Here is an 18,328-nt window from a genome sequence, read left to right as displayed (position 1 = left end):
CCCCCCCCCCCCCTTCTCCCTCTCTTCTCTTCTCTTCTCTTCTCTTCCAATCCCAACCATTTCTCATCTCCTCCTCTGTTTTTCATTTCAAAATAAAACTAAAACCCAGATTTTAAGCTTCGGCTTCCATGGATTTTTTTTTGCCCCCAAATGGCCGGATTTTTTGGACTTGAGGCGGCCGCCTCTTCAGCCTCCCCTCAGGTCCGGGCCTGTAATAAATGAGTGTCTTAAGAAAACTAAGTGTTAATTTCGTCAATTGGTATTATGAAAAACAACATTTTCTACAACACAGATGCATGTGAGACAAATGACACGGATGTCTTTAAAGGTAGTAGTTTTACTCTGCAAGATATCTTGAAAGGAAGTCATAATAATAGAGGAGTACGCAACGATATGGTGATTGAGCAAACTCTGATTGCCCGTTACCCATATCCAACTCTGATTTGCTTAAAGATTGAGCTGAAGCTTTTTACCCAGAAAATACCAAGAACAAATTTTGTTCGACATACCCAATACCTAAATAAACTTGTCTTGAAGATCAAGCACGAGTTCGTACCTTGTTCACCAATCTCCTAGGATCCCCCATAAATTCATTCAACCAACTCAAAACCAAAATTCATAGTGTTACTAATACGTAGCTGAGAAAATCATAGATGATTAAATACACATATACAGGTCTTACAATGTAAGCAAGAGCAACATCAAGGTCGATATTGGGATCATATTCATTGATTTGAGAAGAACAAGCATCGCCTTCTTCAAGCTTCGAATAGTCCATCTCTCTCACAGCTTCTCCGAACCTTAACCCTAGCCCTTTCCTCCCATCCCTACTCCCCACAAAAATTATCCACACTCCAGAAACTCCCTCCAATCCATTCGACCATAAACTTTCATCGATCAGTCAAATTCAGATTTTGATCACACGGCGATCCCCCACCCAGCTCAGATCGAAGTCCCGCCTTCAAACCGTCGCGCCATCACCTCAGACCGCCGCGTCAATCCTAGACCGCACTCAACGAACCTCGGTCAGCCAGATCGAGTAGGTCGAGTCCTGAGCCTCTTTTTCAAAGAGTAGTCAAACCAATCTTTGTACTTGGAAGATTTGGGCTGACCCACTTACTCAGGCCCAAGCCCGGTACTCCAACTTTTTTGTTGGTAAGTTGGTCATCGCGTATGAACTTGCCACGTCAACAACTTAACCACTAATTTGGATGGCCACTTAACGGATGTACCCAATTGTGTGACATTGGATAATTCGAGGAGTGATCGATTGAAATTGAAAGATATTGGAGTAAACTGTCGAGTGCATGAAAGTTAATGGAGTGACCAGTATTTTTTCTTAATAATTAATATCATAGCATCAACTATGCTTGGTTAAACAAAGAGTTTCAAGTGTGAAGACTAGAATCAAATAAGCAGTGCATAAGCTGCTATGTATGTAATCTCTCCCACCAACTTGTGGCCATCGCAATCGAGTACAATAGCTAGCCTTTTCCCTATCAACCAAATCAATTTGGGGAGCGATTATGAAGTCTCTTGAAGCTTGTATATAGTGATCTCTTGCTGATTGGATAAATAGCTCCTTTTTTGGATACCCAATTTTGGGATAAACTTATGTTTATGTTATCCTTCTTAGGATAAACTCAGGTTTCTGTTATTTTTTAAAGCAGCCTAAATTGATGTTACAGCCCTCTCTGTTAAAAGTGATGGAAGCAATGCCCAATTTCATGTTAGTATAACACTAGATATATGGACATGTTCACTTTGGCAGGCAGCTTCATCATTTTTGTCATTAATGTTTTTGCCAAACTCTCCAAAAAAAAAATCCAAAAAAAAACTCTCAAGAAAAAAAAGTTTAGCAATTTTCTCTTAATTTCATTGTTGTTGCTTACCATCTTGGTGCTCAAACAACCCAAATTCCAATTACATATAACAGCAAAAAATAAGAACAAAATCATTATTTACCACCATTCTAGATCTGTTTAAGGAGAATCAGCAAGTTAGTATCTACCCAAGCAATATTACACAGAACTGTGTAGCATCATTGTTTTTCAGTTGTGGCTAAGGGAGCATCAAAGGGATTGATCTCCAACAGAATAACTTCATAACATATATGCCAAGGAAATCTAGCTCATACATCTCATACTTAAATAAAATGGATTCTCCTGCTGTGGCTAAGAATGCATCATCCTAGATCCGCTTCCTGAATAAAAACCTACAGGTGTTTCCAATTCTCAGTAAGATATGAATAAAAAAATTCTAACAATAGTGCAATGAATGAAGATCGAATTTATGCAAGATCCCAAACCAGTTGTTATTTTTCCATTTCCCTTAGAGTGCCGAAGGCCCTTTCAACTCTAGATCTAAACCTTTTCATCTTACTTTCAATATTTACTTTGAACTTTCAAATGTTTCCTACAAGTACGTTAAACCATGATATGACCACACATAAGAAAATAAAGTTTAAAGCTTGAACATTTTCTAAAAAAATTAATTTTGCTCCTTCATCACTTCATATCACTAAAAGATGCAAGCAACAAAAACATGACTTTATTGATTTAGGTTGAAAACATGATCTTGTCCAAAGAGCTATTGATTGATAGCTTGATAATCTTATTCAACCACGTTGTGTATCAAAAATATTATCAAAGACTAGAATATATGTAGAACGTAACAACTAACATGACCACACAGAAGAAAATAAAGTTTAAATCTTGAACATTTTCTAAAAAACTTAATTTCCTCATTCTTCACTTCATATCACTAAAAGATGCAAGTAACAAAAACATGACTTTGTTGATTTAAGTTGAAAACATGATCTTGTTCAATGAACTATTGATTGATAGCTTGATAGTCTTATTCCACCACGTTGGTGTATCAAAAACATTATCAAAGACTTCATGAGTCTATCTAATCAAGATATTAGTCATAAGTCATAATCAACTACAAGGACAACTTCCAAGATCATTGAAATGTTGTTCAATGCTTGAGCATCTTGTTCTATCATACAACGCATTCCCTAAGGTTTGCACTATGGAGTCCGCTTTATGATGGAAAACACATGCTCAAGGTCAACCTACGAGAGATCAATAGCTTTTCTGTTGCACCTTTTCAACAAGACATAGGGGTCATTGATTTTTTTTCTTCAAATTCAAAATAATACAACTCCAATAGAACTCTTGTAGAACCGACATTCAAATTGTGGTTTCAGCTCATCTTAAAATAGATACACATACAAGAAATTCAAAATTTTTGAATGATACGTGCAAAAAAATTTCAAATACGGGTATCACAAAGAAATTACATGCCATAAAAAATTTAGTAACAATCTCAACACAATAGTGATATTAGGACATCCCAATAGTGAGACTAGCAATGGAAGTGCAGCTTGAAGAAGGGGTGATGAGGCTTGGAGAATGGAGGTTCAGCCTGAAAGGGAGGTCCAGCTTGAAAGGGAGCTCCGACCGATGCGCCACAATCCTCGCAAGAATCGATCCATTCGCCGTAATAATCGAGCCCTCAATTGCTAGATTCGAGATTTTAATTAAGACATTAGAATCATACCCTAATTGAAAATAGCAGAGCAATCATAATGTATCATCCAAATCTTCTTGTTGTATCCAAAGCTTCTTATTTTAAAGGGTAAAAATTATAAATGGTCCCCATGGTTTAGGGTCATAGTTATGTTTGCCCTCGTGGTTTAAAAATGTTTAATGTTGGTCCTCGTGTTTTATATATCAACTAATTTTGGTCTAATTATAACATTTCGTCTAACACCGTTAATAAAGTCATATATTATTGTGCGTCACATGATAAGTTAATTTCATCTTTTACCTTTAAACATATAATCAACTTATATACCTTTGTGTTGTACATCATATATGAAAACAAATGATTATTCATTAAATACTCTCTCTATGTATTCATCAAATGGAAAAAAAAAAAAACTCTATTCCTGTACATGATTGCAGAAAGTTTGTATTTTGTGAACTCCCCGCTCTAAAATTCTCACGATCGATTTGAATAGTAATTTAGCAATAAAGGTATAATATTGAGTTTATATATTATATCTTATATGCAATTCAAGCTTCCTATAAAAAATTCTATTTAAATGATCAACCATGGTGATGGGATAAAAATAAACAGATCTGGGAAAAATAACAGAAAACTCCAAGCACAGAGAGAAAGAGGCAAGGGTATTCTTGGGTAATAATCAATACATGAAAACCCTATTAACGGTGTTAAAAGGAATATTATAATTAGGCTAAAATTAGTCAATATGTAAAACACGATGACTAACATTAGACATTTTTAAATCACGAGGACACACGTAGCCATGATCCCAAATCACGGGGGCCATTTATAACTTTTACCCTATTTTAAACTCTCATACCCTCGTTGTAATAAAACCCTTAGAGAATTTTTTCTCTTAAACCAGTTGCGCACAGTAGGCCGTAGTTTTCTCATATCGACATTCTCATCACGTCTCTACCAAATGACCTCTATTGATGTCGTCACTACTAGCTTTGCAACCAACCTTTCTTTGGCTGGTGCGTGTGATGCACTGGATATCGGTAAGATTGGTGGCAGCCTTGTGCATCGGTTCACCCAATGTTTTTTGCTTGACAATTAAGCCTGTTACCCGTAATGCAGTCTACCATTCTATGTTCAAGTCGCACTTTATGCGTACATGGGGTGATGGACAAGACTCTATGAGTCCAAGAAAGGGAAGACCTCTACCTCATCTCTTTTGAAATTGCATGAGTTTAGAACAAAGTTCTTAGAGGGGCACGTACAGTTATGATCGTGCTCCAGTTTGTGCAAAGATCTATGATGTTGTCCCTCATATTTTTTTTGTTCATATTTAACATGTGAGGGTGTGGATTAGGGTTTTGGAGGTTCCTTTGCTTTATTAGGATCCCCTTAACCTAATACTTATTGGTAACTTGCTGCTGGACAGGGATATTTTCATGAAGTCTGGGTTGAGCCGCTCTTGAAGTTTCATGATAAATAACTGTAAGGGCGGTGTGGGATCTGTGGTATGATCACTTATATTGGAATGAAATGTGGATTAACTCGTCCCATCTCAAGCTAGAGCTTTAATTTTTTACTTTTACCTTGGTGTCGTCTCATGGTTTGCGTTTACTGCAAAAAATTGAGGACATAGAGATGTGAATATCTAGGAAGGCTGAGAGGACGTGACTCATGCCATCATCTCTACAACAACGTAAGAAACACCTTGTAGTGCGCTGTTTGGTTCCTGAGAAGGCGGCATCTGCAGTTGTGATTTTTTTGGCTAGAATGCAGTCAAGTTAAGTGGATAAGGTGAAGATTTCTTCTTAAAAGGTTGTGTATGTGGTGCTAGCCAGTTGAAGGTGCCTCTTGCTGATGCAAATACTGCTAACAGTGGGACAATAACACATGTCCCTGTTGAGATATGAATCCCTCATCAGGAAAATGAGACATTGCTTGTGGGTTTATAAAGATTTAGGCCACTTCATCTATTGTTAATTGGTTTTAATGTGAACCCTAAATTACTTTATCAGTCTCATCATCTCCTATATTGGCAGCAAGAACAAGTTGGTGTGCTCTTTCAAGATGGAAGGTCATATGTGACTCCTTCTTAATCTAAAGTGATGTGAAGACTAGCCCTAATGCCAAGATCAAGGGTAAGGGTTAGTCCTTGGATTGGCTAGCCTGAGCTATGAAAGTGGCTTTTGCGCTTAGTTCTTGGTATATTTGATCTCCACCAATTGAGGTTCGAGACAACTAGTATTTTGCTTCGGAATTAGGTATAAAGTTTATTTTCTTTGCTTGCTGGTCTTGATGCTTGTAGCCTCTGCAATGATTACTAAAGCAGAGGACGATTTTCTGATGTAAAAGGCATTCTCGCAATTGTCTAAGCAATACATTACCCGTTTGAATAAAAGAAAAAAAGTTAAAAAAAATCTCACTTGTTCAATGCCACAAGGGTGCCAACTTTCATTTATCAGTGGAATACAGAACCACAAAGCTAGGGTTTTTATCAGTCAATACAAAACTTCCATTTTGCTTTTATTTCTTCTCTTTCAATTCTTTCTTGATTTGAATTCCAGTAGTTAGGTCTGCCTCTCATTTATATTGAATTCATTATTTGATGCAAGTAGCTGCATGCCTCAACGATAAACCATAAACCATAAACCAAATATAAACTACATCAATGTCCAAAAATTAGTAGTATGCAACCAACTACCTTAACGATTCTTATATTTAAGTGTACTTGTTATCCCTGTAACCATATATATTATATATTCACTATATAAGACGGCTTGATTTTAATAACTGTCCTCGGTTGTTCTTATTGTACAGGAAAAGAAAACAAGTAAGGATGAAATTTGATGTTCCAATTTCAAAACTTACCAACAAAAACCAAGAGAATGGACAATGAATGTGAGCTTATTGCGAGATCGAGTATTGTACAGTAAAACATTGTCGGAGTACAAAACCACAATCCGTTATTTAACCTGCCCCCTGTAAGTGCTTAGAGATTAATTTGCAAAGTACAGAAAATCAAGATCCCCACCACAATTTCACTTCAGATCACAAATCAACATTTATATATTATGGAGCCTCCCCCATGTATGCCATCACATTTTGGTCCATAGTCTCACAAATCACATATTTTGAGAGATACAGAGAAAAGAGAGATGGGGCTGATCTCAAACAAGATTCATAGGAGCAACCTCCAGCCAGGAGATCACATCTACAGCTTCAGAAAATGGAAGTCTTACTCCCACCACGGTAACTTCTTTGAATCTTTGTTTCAATCATCTGAAGTTAACTTGCCAAACTTTCAACACATCATGTATCTATACTTTTGTTTTGAATAGATTTATAGCGTGTCTAATTTGTTTATGGTATGTTGTATGTTTCAGGAATATTTGTGGAGGCAGACAAGGTGATCCACTACACCAAAACCAGAAAAGAGGAACCAGCAAATAAACTGAGACGGAGGCCTGCTTGTGGAAAATGTGGTTTTGACCGAAAAGTTCATCGAGGAGTAGTCATATCTTGCCTTGATTGCTTTCTTTCAGGCTATGAGCTTTATCGGTTTGATTATGAAGTCCCCTATCACCATTTCCTCTTCAAAAGATCAGGAACTTGCAGCACCGGAAGCTGTGATGACCCTGCTGCAGTTATAAGCCGTGCCACAGACTTGCTCAACAGCCAAGATGGTTTTGGTGATTACAACCTTTTCGAAAACAATTGTGAATGCTTTGCGATTTACTGCAAAACAGGGAAGCATATGAGTGAGCAGGCATGTTCTGCCAAACTTACTATTAGAGCCGTTGCCCAAGCTGTCTTGGATCAAAACTCTGGTAGACTTCTTGAAGATGTGAGAGTTCATGACCCGGAGAATTACATGAACCTGAAGGAGAAGATTGACAAGTTGATTCCATTGCCCATCAACGAAATCATTGCCATTCTAGGAAAGCTGAATGCAAATGAGGAAGAAGTTGAGGAATTGGAGACAAACCAGACGATGGAGTAGTGTTACTTGGCGAAAGAGGTCTGAGTTGAGCTCACCAAACGTACTATGTATTCTCAAGTCCTATTTCTCAATAAGCATTGATGTTAATAAACACTGTGGTATTCTTCGTTTCCTTCTTGTTTAATGACCAGTTTATGCTTTTCATCTAGGCAAGCAGCAACACAAAATCCTATCAACTTCAACAAAATGTATATCTTAACATCTTTAACAATGCTTGTTATGCAACCCAGAAGTTCTTGTAAAATGATGTAGAAAGGGCTACATAAACACAGAAAATTAGAAAGTGAATCAGGCTCAAGGTTCTTCTATGCATTCACAAACAGAACTAACATCATGCATTCAACCGTTTCTTAAGTTCTTCAACAATATCACTTCTTTGAATTACGATTTCTTCCCCGGCAGCAATGTTCTTCAATCTCACAACCCCTTCATTCTGCTCTTTTTCACCCACAATTATCATCCAGGGGATCTTCGAATCCTTTGCTCGGTCAAAGTGCTTTGTGACTCTCTTATTGGCCAAGAATTCTGCTTGAATTTTGCCCCTCCACAACTCACCTGAGAGCTCTGCTGCTAGTTCTATATCGTCCCCTAATATACTCACTAGGACCTCAGTCTTGGTTGCCCGGGTTGTCTGTAAAGATACCAAAAAGGCAAATAAATATGTAAGAACAGATCGTGCAATGAACAAATCACAACTGTTTATGCATGACATTTAGCCAAGTGTAATGGCCGACAGCAAGAGCATATACAATGGCTAGATTAACAAAAAGTTATCTTGACTCGCACTCCATGGCCTTGAAAGTTGGTCCAAATCCTAACTTTACAGAGATTTAAAGAGAAGATGAGACTAGTAATAATAAAAATATTTAAGTGGATAAATACTGTCATCTGACTTGCCCCATGAATCCATGACCAGTAAAGTAAACCAAGGGTAATTTCATATTTCACTAGCCTAACCCACCTCTCCACTTCTATACCTATTTTCGCCACTCAAATTTAATGACTGATTCATCTTTAACCATGCAGACATGTACAAGTAGCATTGAGTATCATTAATTCTAAGAAGTTTTGACAGAAATTGGGACTTGGATCAACTAAACACAACAAAAAAGTTGAGTGACCAATATGACATGCTATAAAGTTCAAGGACAACACTGTTCAAGAGGCATTAGTGAGATCAACCCTAAGAATGTATAGCCAAACGAATCCAAGATTGATTTCATCTTTTATTAGTGTCCCTGAGAGAACAGGGATTTGATCAAGGGATCTTCTGAATAAAGAAGAGCTGTCCCTACCAACTGAGTTATAATTGAACAATATAAGTTATCCAAACTATAAGTGGAAAATTAATCATCAAGTACAGAAAAACAAGTCAAATGTCACCTGATTCTGGTCTTTGTGGATCTGCTCCATTATAGCAAATACTCGCTCAATTCCAAGGCTGACACCAACTGCTGGAACTTGCTTTGTACCAAACATTCCTATAAGGTTGTCATATCGTCCACCAGCAGCAATGGAGCCCATCTGATGACAAAATAAACTTATTATATTATCCTTGAAACACCTAAGGGAATGCCAAACAGAAATCACAGAAGAATTTTAATATGACTTCTACCATTCATTTGAATTTAGATTGTTAGGTGGCGATGCACTATTTCTTCATCAGTGACATTATTGGAAGGGAAAATGTTCTTGCTCTATCTCTCTCAAAAATGGGGCATTACTTAGTACTTCGCTAGAATACAAATATCTATATGGAAATTGTGGATGAGCAGCAGCATCCATCCCTAGTAAGTTGCAACAACTCATGAAATGGGATCCCAAACCACTGTAGTAATGGTAGGGGTAGGATAGGATGATAAGGCAGTAGTCTTGGCTTTCAAATTTTAATCAACTCCTACTTCTGTTATTTTAAATGTCCTCAAATATTCTTTTGGAAGGCAACATCACTTTTTTTTTTGGCAAACAAGCAAAATCAGATTATTACTGAAGTGTCACATGGCACTTGAGTCAGATGACACAGATTATGTAGGTAATGAATGCGAAAAAGTTCCAAATGACATCTACATAATATTACCTGTGCACCACCCTTGAAAACGGCTTCATATATGACTCCAGTATAGTAATCAAGACCCCTTGCAAGACTCAAGTCAAAAACTACTTTTCCAATACACTGTGACTTCTCCAAACATTTGAACAAGATCTCGAGGTCATTCAATGCATCTATAGATGAACTGTTCTCCAAGAACTTGCTGCCCTCCTGTTTAAGCTTAGATAACAATTCCAATGGATGTCCCCGCTCTTTTACAAAAGCACCAATCTTGTCGGCTGTGTCACAACTTAAGCCCTTCTCCTCCACCTGAAAAAATTATATATACCAAATATAAAACCTCATGAGACCCACATAAGAAGAAACAAGTTACGCATCCTAAATTAACCAATAAAACTACAGAAGTATATAGGTCTACACGATGAACATGGAGAAAAGCACACAAAATGACAAACAAATGCGTTTGCAAAAGGGAGCTAATCAACTGATTAAACTGTTTTTAAGGTAAATGAGAAATTCTGGTAGATGAATGGTTTACCCATTGACTGAAATCAAATATCCTTCAGTGTCCACACTCAACAATTAATTAGAAGATAAGACAGGTGAAGGACCAACACTCTACTTCATGGTTAGAAATGGATCGAGTGGAAAATATAACCAGGAAACTACCAATTAGGTAGTAAATCCTCGTGATGAAGCAGACATACAACAGATAACAAAGCCATATGTTTTCTAATACAACTAAGGTGTTTGGACATGTGATCCTCCATTTTTATTAAGGCTTCCTCATAACTACTTGTGGTCAACAAGCAAAGTGATCATCAACAAGCTTTAGGTTGATGATCCTGAATTCATATATACTTGCTGGTCCTATGTAAAGCAGGGTGGAGGACCAGATATCTCTTAATCTCTTAAGGGAAACAAATGGTGCCATGTCATCCATTAAAGTTCATCTAAAATACCAGCTATGAATATAAATAGTATGAAAACTTTGAAAAGAGAGAATAAACACGAAGCACATGCAGTTGACAACAAATGAAAAACAAAGAAACACAGAGCACTAACAGATAAACACAACTCAAAGCAAGCATACTAAACCAAGAACCACATAAACCAAGACAGATATATAAGAAAACCACATGATGTGGAATACATATGCCTTTGAGACTTTACCATTTCTTTTTTTATTTGCTCGAACGATTGCTTGTCCAACTTGTCGATACTAGAACAAATAGTTCTGAATTTTTCTGGAGGCACTCCACATATTTCCAACATTCCATCCAACAACTTTCGGTGATTTAACTTAACCTGCGCAAGAAACACCAACCGGCAATTATAAAAATAAACTTAAACCAGAAAGTTAGGCTTATGAAGTATATAAATTAGTTCAGAAAACATTTCAACAATTATAAATTAAATTAAGTAAACATGTTATATTGGCACAGCACCTCTTACAAGGTGAGAACTCAAATTTTTGTGGCAGTTCATTTCTACATATAGGTGAAGGGTATCAAAAACATAATAGCTTGTTTCCATATTCATAGCAGCAAGATATATTTATTTGCTTCGACTCTTTTTACTACTATCAGAATAAAATAATATCATTATGTTGCAATCATGAATCATGCTTTTTAATGTAATTGCCACTCAGAATTTTACATAAAGTTTAACCATATCTGATATCAGTGACCTATTATCCACAAGGAGCAGTGGGACTATCATCCATTCAGTTCTTCAACTTAAACAACCTTTTGTACAAAATGAGGCACATCAAAGAAGACAGCCTTCAAACAAAGTGTTACCTCGTAGTCTCCAATATTCAGCTCATCGAGAAGTTCTGTTAGCACATAGACAGCCTCAAAATCTGGCCCCATCTTTTCACTTTGGCCAGCAATATCAAAGTCACATTGGTAGAACTCACGGTATCTACCCTTAGAGGGATTGTCTCTTCTGTAGACCTTTGCTATTTGGTACCTTTTAAAGGATGTAATGCCATTCATAGCAACATACCTAGCAAATGGAACAGTTAAATCATATCGCAGTGAGGAAAGCTCTCCACCCTGCCAACAAGATCAAGCAAAAGGCACATCAGATGTACATACAGCATAGTCTTTGGCTAAATACAGAAAAAACAAATAGAATGTTATGTTTCCACGCCACTTCACATTGCATTACATGAAGCATGACAAGCAAAACTCAGAAAATAACTAAAAAGGCAGGGACTTCAAGTCATCAATTGAATTGAAAAAAGGTGAGATAGAGATATTTTACCTGGTCAGCAAGATCATAAATCAATTTTGAGTCTTCCCCGTATTTGCCCATGAGAGTATCTCTCAACTCAAAAACTGGAGTATCCAGGGCTGTGGCACCATGCCTCTCAAACACATTTTCTATTATCGAAAATGCTTTCTTTCTTATTGTCATTTGTTCTTTTGCAAAGTCACGAGTACCCTATCATGCAGAATAATAAGTCAACATGGTCAGAATGCTAGTAACCCCATTCATTACAATCCAAAAGCCAGTATTAAAGAAGAAGAAAGTTCGGCAGAAGCAACTGAATCAACTAACAAACTGATAATATCCAGTGAGAATCTACAGACAAGTATTATAAGGTGTAGCTAGATTGAACTCCTTTGATAATCTACTAAGAAACTGTTAGGATCCTGCTTTCCTTAAAAATATTTCTATTGCACAAAGGACAAGGTCATAGTTGCCACAAATTATAAATTTAGAGGCCAGCTCTGAAAAATGGCCCTTTCCAAATTGAAGGTACTCTTACTAAACAAAAGTATCATTTTTCTTGACTCCAAACCATCAACGAAACAAAATAGTTTAAAGAAAAAGCATTTAAGATACAAATGAAAGCAAAATTCCAGTAATGCACCTACCTTTGGAAGTTTAGGGAGCCTTCTGGTCTCATTGCTTTCTACTATCTCCTTCACCTTGTTCAACAACCCATCAAACTCAGAGCTCTTTGGGTTGAAAAATGATAAAAGCTCCTTAACCCAATTTTCCAACATCTCTGAACTATCAGCAGCATTTCCTCCCACACCCTGCAGCTTATCTTTAATCAACTGTACCATAACAGTTGTCCCTTTCCCCAAAACCGCTTTCTTCTTCTTCTCACCCTTCTTCCCTGCTTTCACATTCACTTCTCCATTCGCTTCACCACTTTGTTGACCCTTCCCAGTCAACTCTGCTCCCTCAAGCGCCACAAACACTGCTATGGCCTCCCAAGTCACAATCTTCCAAACAAGCTCCATCAACACATTCACTGCATGAGCAAACTTCAAATAATTCTCTTCATCTTCTAAAGCCAACTCCTGAACCAACTTATATCCACTTTTCAAGCTTTCACCACTACGACATTGCTTCTCAAACAACTCCACCAATCTTAGACGCACACTCTCACTCCCAACTGCCTCCAAATCCAGCTTGGCTCGCCGGAAACTGTAGACCCCCAACCGAAACAGCGCCGACGCCAATGCCAGCAATGCAGTCGTCTCGGAGCTGGCACTCCTGGAACCACCTTTCCCTATTTTGGCTCCAGAATTCAGCTCCTCCCTAGTCTTAGCATGCACAGATTTCACTTGCTCTCTCAGACTCGCGTGAACTTTCGGAATCTCCGATACAGCTTCAACCTCCACTTTGCCGACTAACTTGGACCCGTTCAACAAAACCTTCAAATCACTAGCAACTCCGATCACCTCCTTCGAAGCCAACCCGTCCCCGGCGTCAACGGAATTAAACCCCGCCACGTCAGCCTTCAACGCCTCGCAAGAGAGCGCCGCCACGGCGTCCGAAACCGTCGACAGCGCCGCCGATTGGTGGTCGAGTAGCGAAATGACGCCGTACAAAGCAGACGAGTCCCTGAGCTTGTCCAACGCAAGAGCCTCCTCGTCGGTCAAATCGAGAGTCTCCAAGTCTTGAGAAGAATTGGAATTTAGGGCGTCGGCGATTCGAAGAGGGAGAACAGTTCGGATGCCGGAGAGGGAGAGGAGCTTGGCGAGGAGGACGACGTGGGAGGCTCTGGATTCTTCGACGGACGGGAGAGAGAGGAGCCGGTGAGGCTTGAGATTGGCGGCGGCGGATGAGGAGGAGGAGGCGAGCTTGTCGAGCGCGGAAGAGTCGATGGTAACGTGAGCGAGGGCGTTAGCGACGGCGTAGACGGCGGAGGAGGAGAGAGATGAACCTTTGCCTCCGATTCTTATGACTGGGAGGCCCGCCATTGCAGCTCAGAGAGAGTGAGTGAAATCTTTGTGAGAGAGGAGAAGAAGCGACTACAGTCTTCACTCTATGTATGAAAAGAAATGGCAAGTTTTCAAGGCGGACATGTTTTGGGCCGGGGCGACTTAAACGGGTAGGGTTCCTCTTATTAGGTGTTTTTGGGACATGTTTACCAAGCTTCTTTCCCATGTGGAACCAAATAGTGTTAAACTTGGCATCCAAGTTTAGAATTCTTGAATTTACTTGGTGCTCAGGACTAATATTTTGACTTGGTGTTCACATTTGAATGTTGAATTAAAATCAATGTGCTCTCTATACACTAATCTATTTGACGAGGATCATATTTCTTGCATGTCTAGGCGAAAACATCTTGTCGAGAAAGATCTAATTACGACGACACATGTCTAAGAAAGATTTGTTTAATGAGAGATTCTTTTCAAGGAAAGATTCAAGTGAAATGCAATCTTCTCTTTGAACCCCTCATGGTAGATTTGGAAAGGGTTAAAGTGGATACATATGAGGCGAAATCAGTTTAGGGGCTGACTAGAGTTATATTGATGGACTTTTGCCTTACTACTTTGCAATGATATATTCAGGTATATCCAAGATTATCTCCCCTGTCGGAGCTTCTACTCTTGCAAGATTGTAATGAAGATTATCTGCATTTGCAAAAGAATAATTGATTTGTTTTCTTTTTTCACGTCCATTTGTACAAAAATTTAGGCATATCATTCATAAAATTTGTTCTCTTGAAAGCATTCACATTCACAAGATTTGTTACAAGAAAGATAATCATCATAAAACAAGCGACAAACAATCACACATCCGATCACTATACTTTTGCACGCGCTTACTAATAATAAATAAAAAAGAAAAAGGATTAAATGGTTTTCACATTCCATTTGGGGTGAATGAGGATAGTTAGTACTGTGAGCTGATAATAGCACGTGGGAATAAAACAGCGCCACGTGTCGACGCACATGTCAGGCGCTGCATAGCATCCATGTTTGGATATGAAGAAGGTTATGGTTTGGATACAAAACTAAAGCTTCATGTTTGGATAAGTTTCTCAAAATTATTATCAATTATTGAACACAGGGCAGTAGGAAGAAGATTGGAAGTGCATCACAATTACCAACACACTCATCTTGTAAATCCCCAACTTTACTTTCATAAACCTTCATGAGAGCCTTGAATAAAAAAAACTAACTTTTTAGGAAAAAAGATCAGGAAGATTTAAAGAAAAATTGAATCAGTTGTTGAGAGTGTAAACACGAATAACATGCAGAAAGACACGTGTACAAAATAATATATTTTTATTGATTGAATTTGCGGGTTACAATCTCTGTGGGTATTCTTTTAACAAGAATGTCCTCTGATTTGATCTCCGACGTTGATTTGATCTAAGGGTGACGAGCACTTAATCTTGAATTGAACTGTTGTAGTTTGAACTTCTTATCGTGTTGACGATTTGTAGAAGGAAGTTGACCAAGGGCCGTAGAGGCTTGATCTTGGTCGAATTTGGGTCGCGAGAGGTGTCACGTGGTGAACGTTCTTCGGCTTGATAGCGGATGAATCGACACATGTGTTTGGTGCTTGTTGATTCTCCACGAGCTTGTTGAAGAACTTGGTAGAAGTTTTGATTTGTTGAAAGGCTTGAAGACGAGAGTTGATCAAGGGTCGTAGAGGCTTGACGTTGATCGGGTTTGGGCCACGAGCAGTTCCACGTGGTGGTTGCTCTTCGTCTTGTAGTTGGTGAAGATGTCGACTATTTGGCAACTTGGGACTCTTCGAGATTTGACAACTTCTAGGCTTGAGGTTGATGAAGAATCGGCTATTTGGCAGCTTGATGATTCTTCAAGGGTTTTAGGAGAATTCTGAACTCTCGGGAGTAATTTTTCTCTTTTGTCCGGAAGTCCTCCTCTTGATATGAGAGGGGGTATTTATAGTGTCAATGCTCTTCCGTAAATGGAATGCATTGAAGTCACAACTTTAATTGTATTTCCTTAATGATATAATTAAATCAATCACTTTTGATTGATTGATTCAATTATTCAATTTACCATAATTAAATCAATCAGTCTTCATTGATCGATTTAATTATGACCGATAAGGTATTTCACCAATTTGATTAAATTCCGACTTCCTTTTCGATAATCGAAATGATTTGATTTGATTGATGTATGATTATCGATTGACATTTAATATTTGATTTTAGTCAGGATTGATGATTTTGTTGTCGACCGACCATTCACACGCCGCTACGTGTCATTTCCGAAGACTTTTCAACTTTGCTGACTCACGAGCCACGTATGCAATTTGTCAGGCACATGCGTTGTATGAATAATTTAATTATTACTATTCTTATTGTTCTAGGATATTCTTTATGTGTGTCTTGGCCTTATGCCATTAGGATATGTAGTTTGACTAGATCTATGTATTCATATCCTTACCTTATTGGTATTGTGTAATTCCCTATATAAAGGGCTCTTATCAATGAATAATACACACATCTTTCACGATTCTCTATTCTTAAACCTATTTCACTTCATCACGTTATCAGCATTTTGCTCAACCCTTGAGCTAATATTTTTTTTCCAAACCCTAAAACCAAAGCCGAAGACTTTCGGCCCTGCTTTGGCGGCTACCACTGCTGCCGCCGCCACCGTCGCCCTCCGACTGCCGCTTCCCGGTCGTCCACTCCACTGTTTTCTCTCTCATCCGATCAAGCATCCAAGTTTTACGGTATGTTTTCTTTACAACCCTAAAACTCTTCAAAGTTCAATAACCTCGGGGGAGATAAAGTGTTTTCTCCTATTCTTCTACTCCATTCCATGCTTAGGTCGGTGTATTTGCAGGTTTACAAATCCCGGTTGTCCTCCCCAGGTCCAAAGTTGTGTTTGATCAACTTTGGTTATTGCTATTTTGAAGGTGTGTTTGATCACCTTCAGACAAGTTTTCCGGGTTGTGTTTGATCGACTCCGAACGTTTAGGGTTGTGTTTGATCAACCCTAGAGAGACAAACCAAAAGCATCGTATTTGAGTACCCTTTTTAGGGTCTCCAATAGAAAACTAATACGACTTGTTCTCTCTTGTATGCAGATGGACAGAGTCATTGAATTCGACGTCCTCGACGCCCATGGTACCGAGTACCATCGCTGGGTCTCGGACATAGAGCAGACCTTCATCGCTAAGGATCTGACCGAGACCATATTCCCCGATCCAGCTCAGGAACCGCCTCATAAGAGAACTAAATCTCAGGCGCTCATGTTCCTTCGTAAGCATATCGATCCCACACTGCGCAGGCAGTATCAATCCAAGCATGATCCAAAAGATCTGTGGGATGCCCTAGCCGAACGCTTTGGCAACATTCACTCGACCTTGCTCCCAGAACTAATTGCTCGCTGGGATGAAATCGGACTTTTGGATTACAAGAAGGTTGATGACTTTAACAGGGATATGCTTTGCCTACAAGCTCAACTGAGCTCATGTGGAGTCGAGAAAAGTGATGCCGACATGATCAAAAAGACTTTCTCGACCTTCCCTTCAGCTGCTAAGATCCTCATGAACCAATAGCGGCTTGAGTTCACAGATAAGAGGATTACTACATTTAGCGGCTTAATGACGCAACTCCTTATGGAAGAAAAGAATAACATGATCAATGATCAGCATAATTTGCATCTTGTAGGCACCCGGAAAATTCCGGAATCTAATTACAACAGCAAGCGGAGTCAGAAAGCTCCGAAACGCAAGGATCAACATCGGAATGAACCTTATGCACGTGGGACTCAGCACCACCGTGCCTTTGGTTCTCGGGGACAAGGTAGTGGCTTTAGTGGCCGAACCAACACTTGGCGTCGAGATACCGGTGCCGCCGGCCCCAAGGGCGGTGCCGCTTCTCCTCTGAAGCAGCAAGTTCGCTCTTCTTCTGCCTTTGACCGTCAATGCAACAGATGTGGGTCCAAGGACCACTGGTATAAAAGATGTCGCGCTTCTGCAAATGTTGTTGCCGCATACAAGAAATACAAGGAATTGATGGAAGTCAATTCCACTTAAAACAATGGAGTTGAACATAATGTTACCTTCAAGGTCGCAGACCCCAATGGACAATGTTCTGACTTAGATGCCCCTGACTTTGATGTCATCGGCTAAGATTGTTTTCTCTTTTAAAAGTCATGATGTAATAAGGCATCGTTAGCATGCCATGCTTAGTTTTCTTCTCTAATTTTTTTTTTGAGACCCTTATGTACTCTTTTCAGCGCATTAATGAAAGTTTTCATTTTGGTTCTTCTTGTCTCTACTTGGTTCGAATTGATTTACATCTATCTTAGAAAATATGGCATCAACGCCGTGACTCTCAAGGAGGGTTACTAACGTGTTTTCCGGTTCAAGTCTTTTCCCCTATTGTGTATTTTCCATCATCAATTGTTCAACTAGGCTCATCGAAGTTAGTATGATGTCTTAGAATTGTCCGAAATTAAGGAGCTAGTGGTTTAAGTGTGTTTCGCACTACCGACCCT

General features: G+C 38.9%; 3 protein-coding genes across 3 annotated transcripts; 2 read left to right on the top strand and 1 right to left on the bottom strand.

Moving 5' to 3' along the window:
* The first annotated feature begins 6,625 nt into the window (after window positions 1–6,625).
* Window positions 6,626–7,721, top strand: LOC101304340. Its single transcript, XM_004290192.1, has 2 exons — window positions 6,626–6,780; window positions 6,915–7,721. The coding sequence occupies exons 1-2, from the start codon at window positions 6,687–6,689 to the stop codon at window positions 7,529–7,531; spliced, it is 711 nt and encodes a 236-aa protein (XP_004290240.1). The 5' UTR covers window positions 6,626–6,686; the 3' UTR covers window positions 7,532–7,721.
* LOC101304051 (histidine--tRNA ligase-like) lies at window positions 7,591–13,877 on the bottom strand. The gene is made up of 7 exons (XM_004290191.1): window positions 12,470–13,877; window positions 11,853–12,032; window positions 11,384–11,641; window positions 10,755–10,889; window positions 9,609–9,890; window positions 8,915–9,055; window positions 7,591–8,162 (listed from the first exon to the last, which is right to left on the bottom strand). The coding sequence occupies exons 1-7, from the start codon at window positions 13,808–13,810 to the stop codon at window positions 7,863–7,865; spliced, it is 2,637 nt and encodes an 878-aa protein (XP_004290239.1). The 5' UTR covers window positions 13,811–13,877; the 3' UTR covers window positions 7,591–7,862.
* A 2,444-nt stretch (window positions 13,878–16,321) lies between these two features.
* LOC101303758 lies at window positions 16,322–18,096 on the top strand. The gene is made up of 2 exons (XM_004290190.1): window positions 16,322–16,553; window positions 16,911–18,096. Exon 2 carries the CDS (start codon window positions 16,911–16,913, stop codon window positions 17,382–17,384), a length of 474 nt encoding a protein of 157 aa, XP_004290238.1. The 5' UTR covers window positions 16,322–16,553; the 3' UTR covers window positions 17,385–18,096.
* The last annotated feature ends 232 nt before the right edge of the window (window positions 18,097–18,328 follow it).

This window comes from Fragaria vesca, linkage group LG2 (genome assembly GCF_000184155.1).
Source record: "Fragaria vesca subsp. vesca linkage group LG2, FraVesHawaii_1.0, whole genome shotgun sequence".
NCBI lineage: Eukaryota > Viridiplantae > Streptophyta > Magnoliopsida > Rosales > Rosaceae > Fragaria > Fragaria vesca.
The sequence above is the reverse complement of the archived record's forward strand: the minus strand, read 5'-3'. Positions and strand labels throughout refer to the sequence as shown.

What these genes read in the sequence shown, in the direction of transcription:
- LOC101304340 (XM_004290192.1), top strand. Translation starts at nt 6,687, where the DNA reads ATGGGGCTGATCTCAAACAAGATTCATAGGAGCAACCTCCAGCCAGGA. An exon ending in GAAGTCTTACTCCCACCACG is followed by an intron (nt 6,781 to 6,914) that starts GTAACTTCTTTG and finishes TGTATGTTTCAG; the next exon opens with GAATATTTGTGGAGGCAGAC.
- LOC101304051 (XM_004290191.1), bottom strand. Translation starts at nt 13,810, where the DNA reads ATGGCGGGCCTCCCAGTCATAAGAATCGGAGGCAAAGGTTCATCTCTC. An exon ending in GGCTCCCTAAACTTCCAAAG is followed by an intron (nt 12,033 to 12,469) that starts GTAGGTGCATTA and finishes TCTGCATGATAG; the next exon opens with GGTACTCGTGACTTTGCAAA. An exon ending in TTTTCAAGGGTGGTGCACAG is followed by an intron (nt 9,056 to 9,608) that starts GTAATATTATGT and finishes TTTTGTCATCAG; the next exon opens with ATGGGCTCCATTGCTGCTGG.
- LOC101303758 (XM_004290190.1), top strand. Translation starts at nt 16,911, where the DNA reads ATGGACAGAGTCATTGAATTCGACGTCCTCGACGCCCATGGTACCGAG.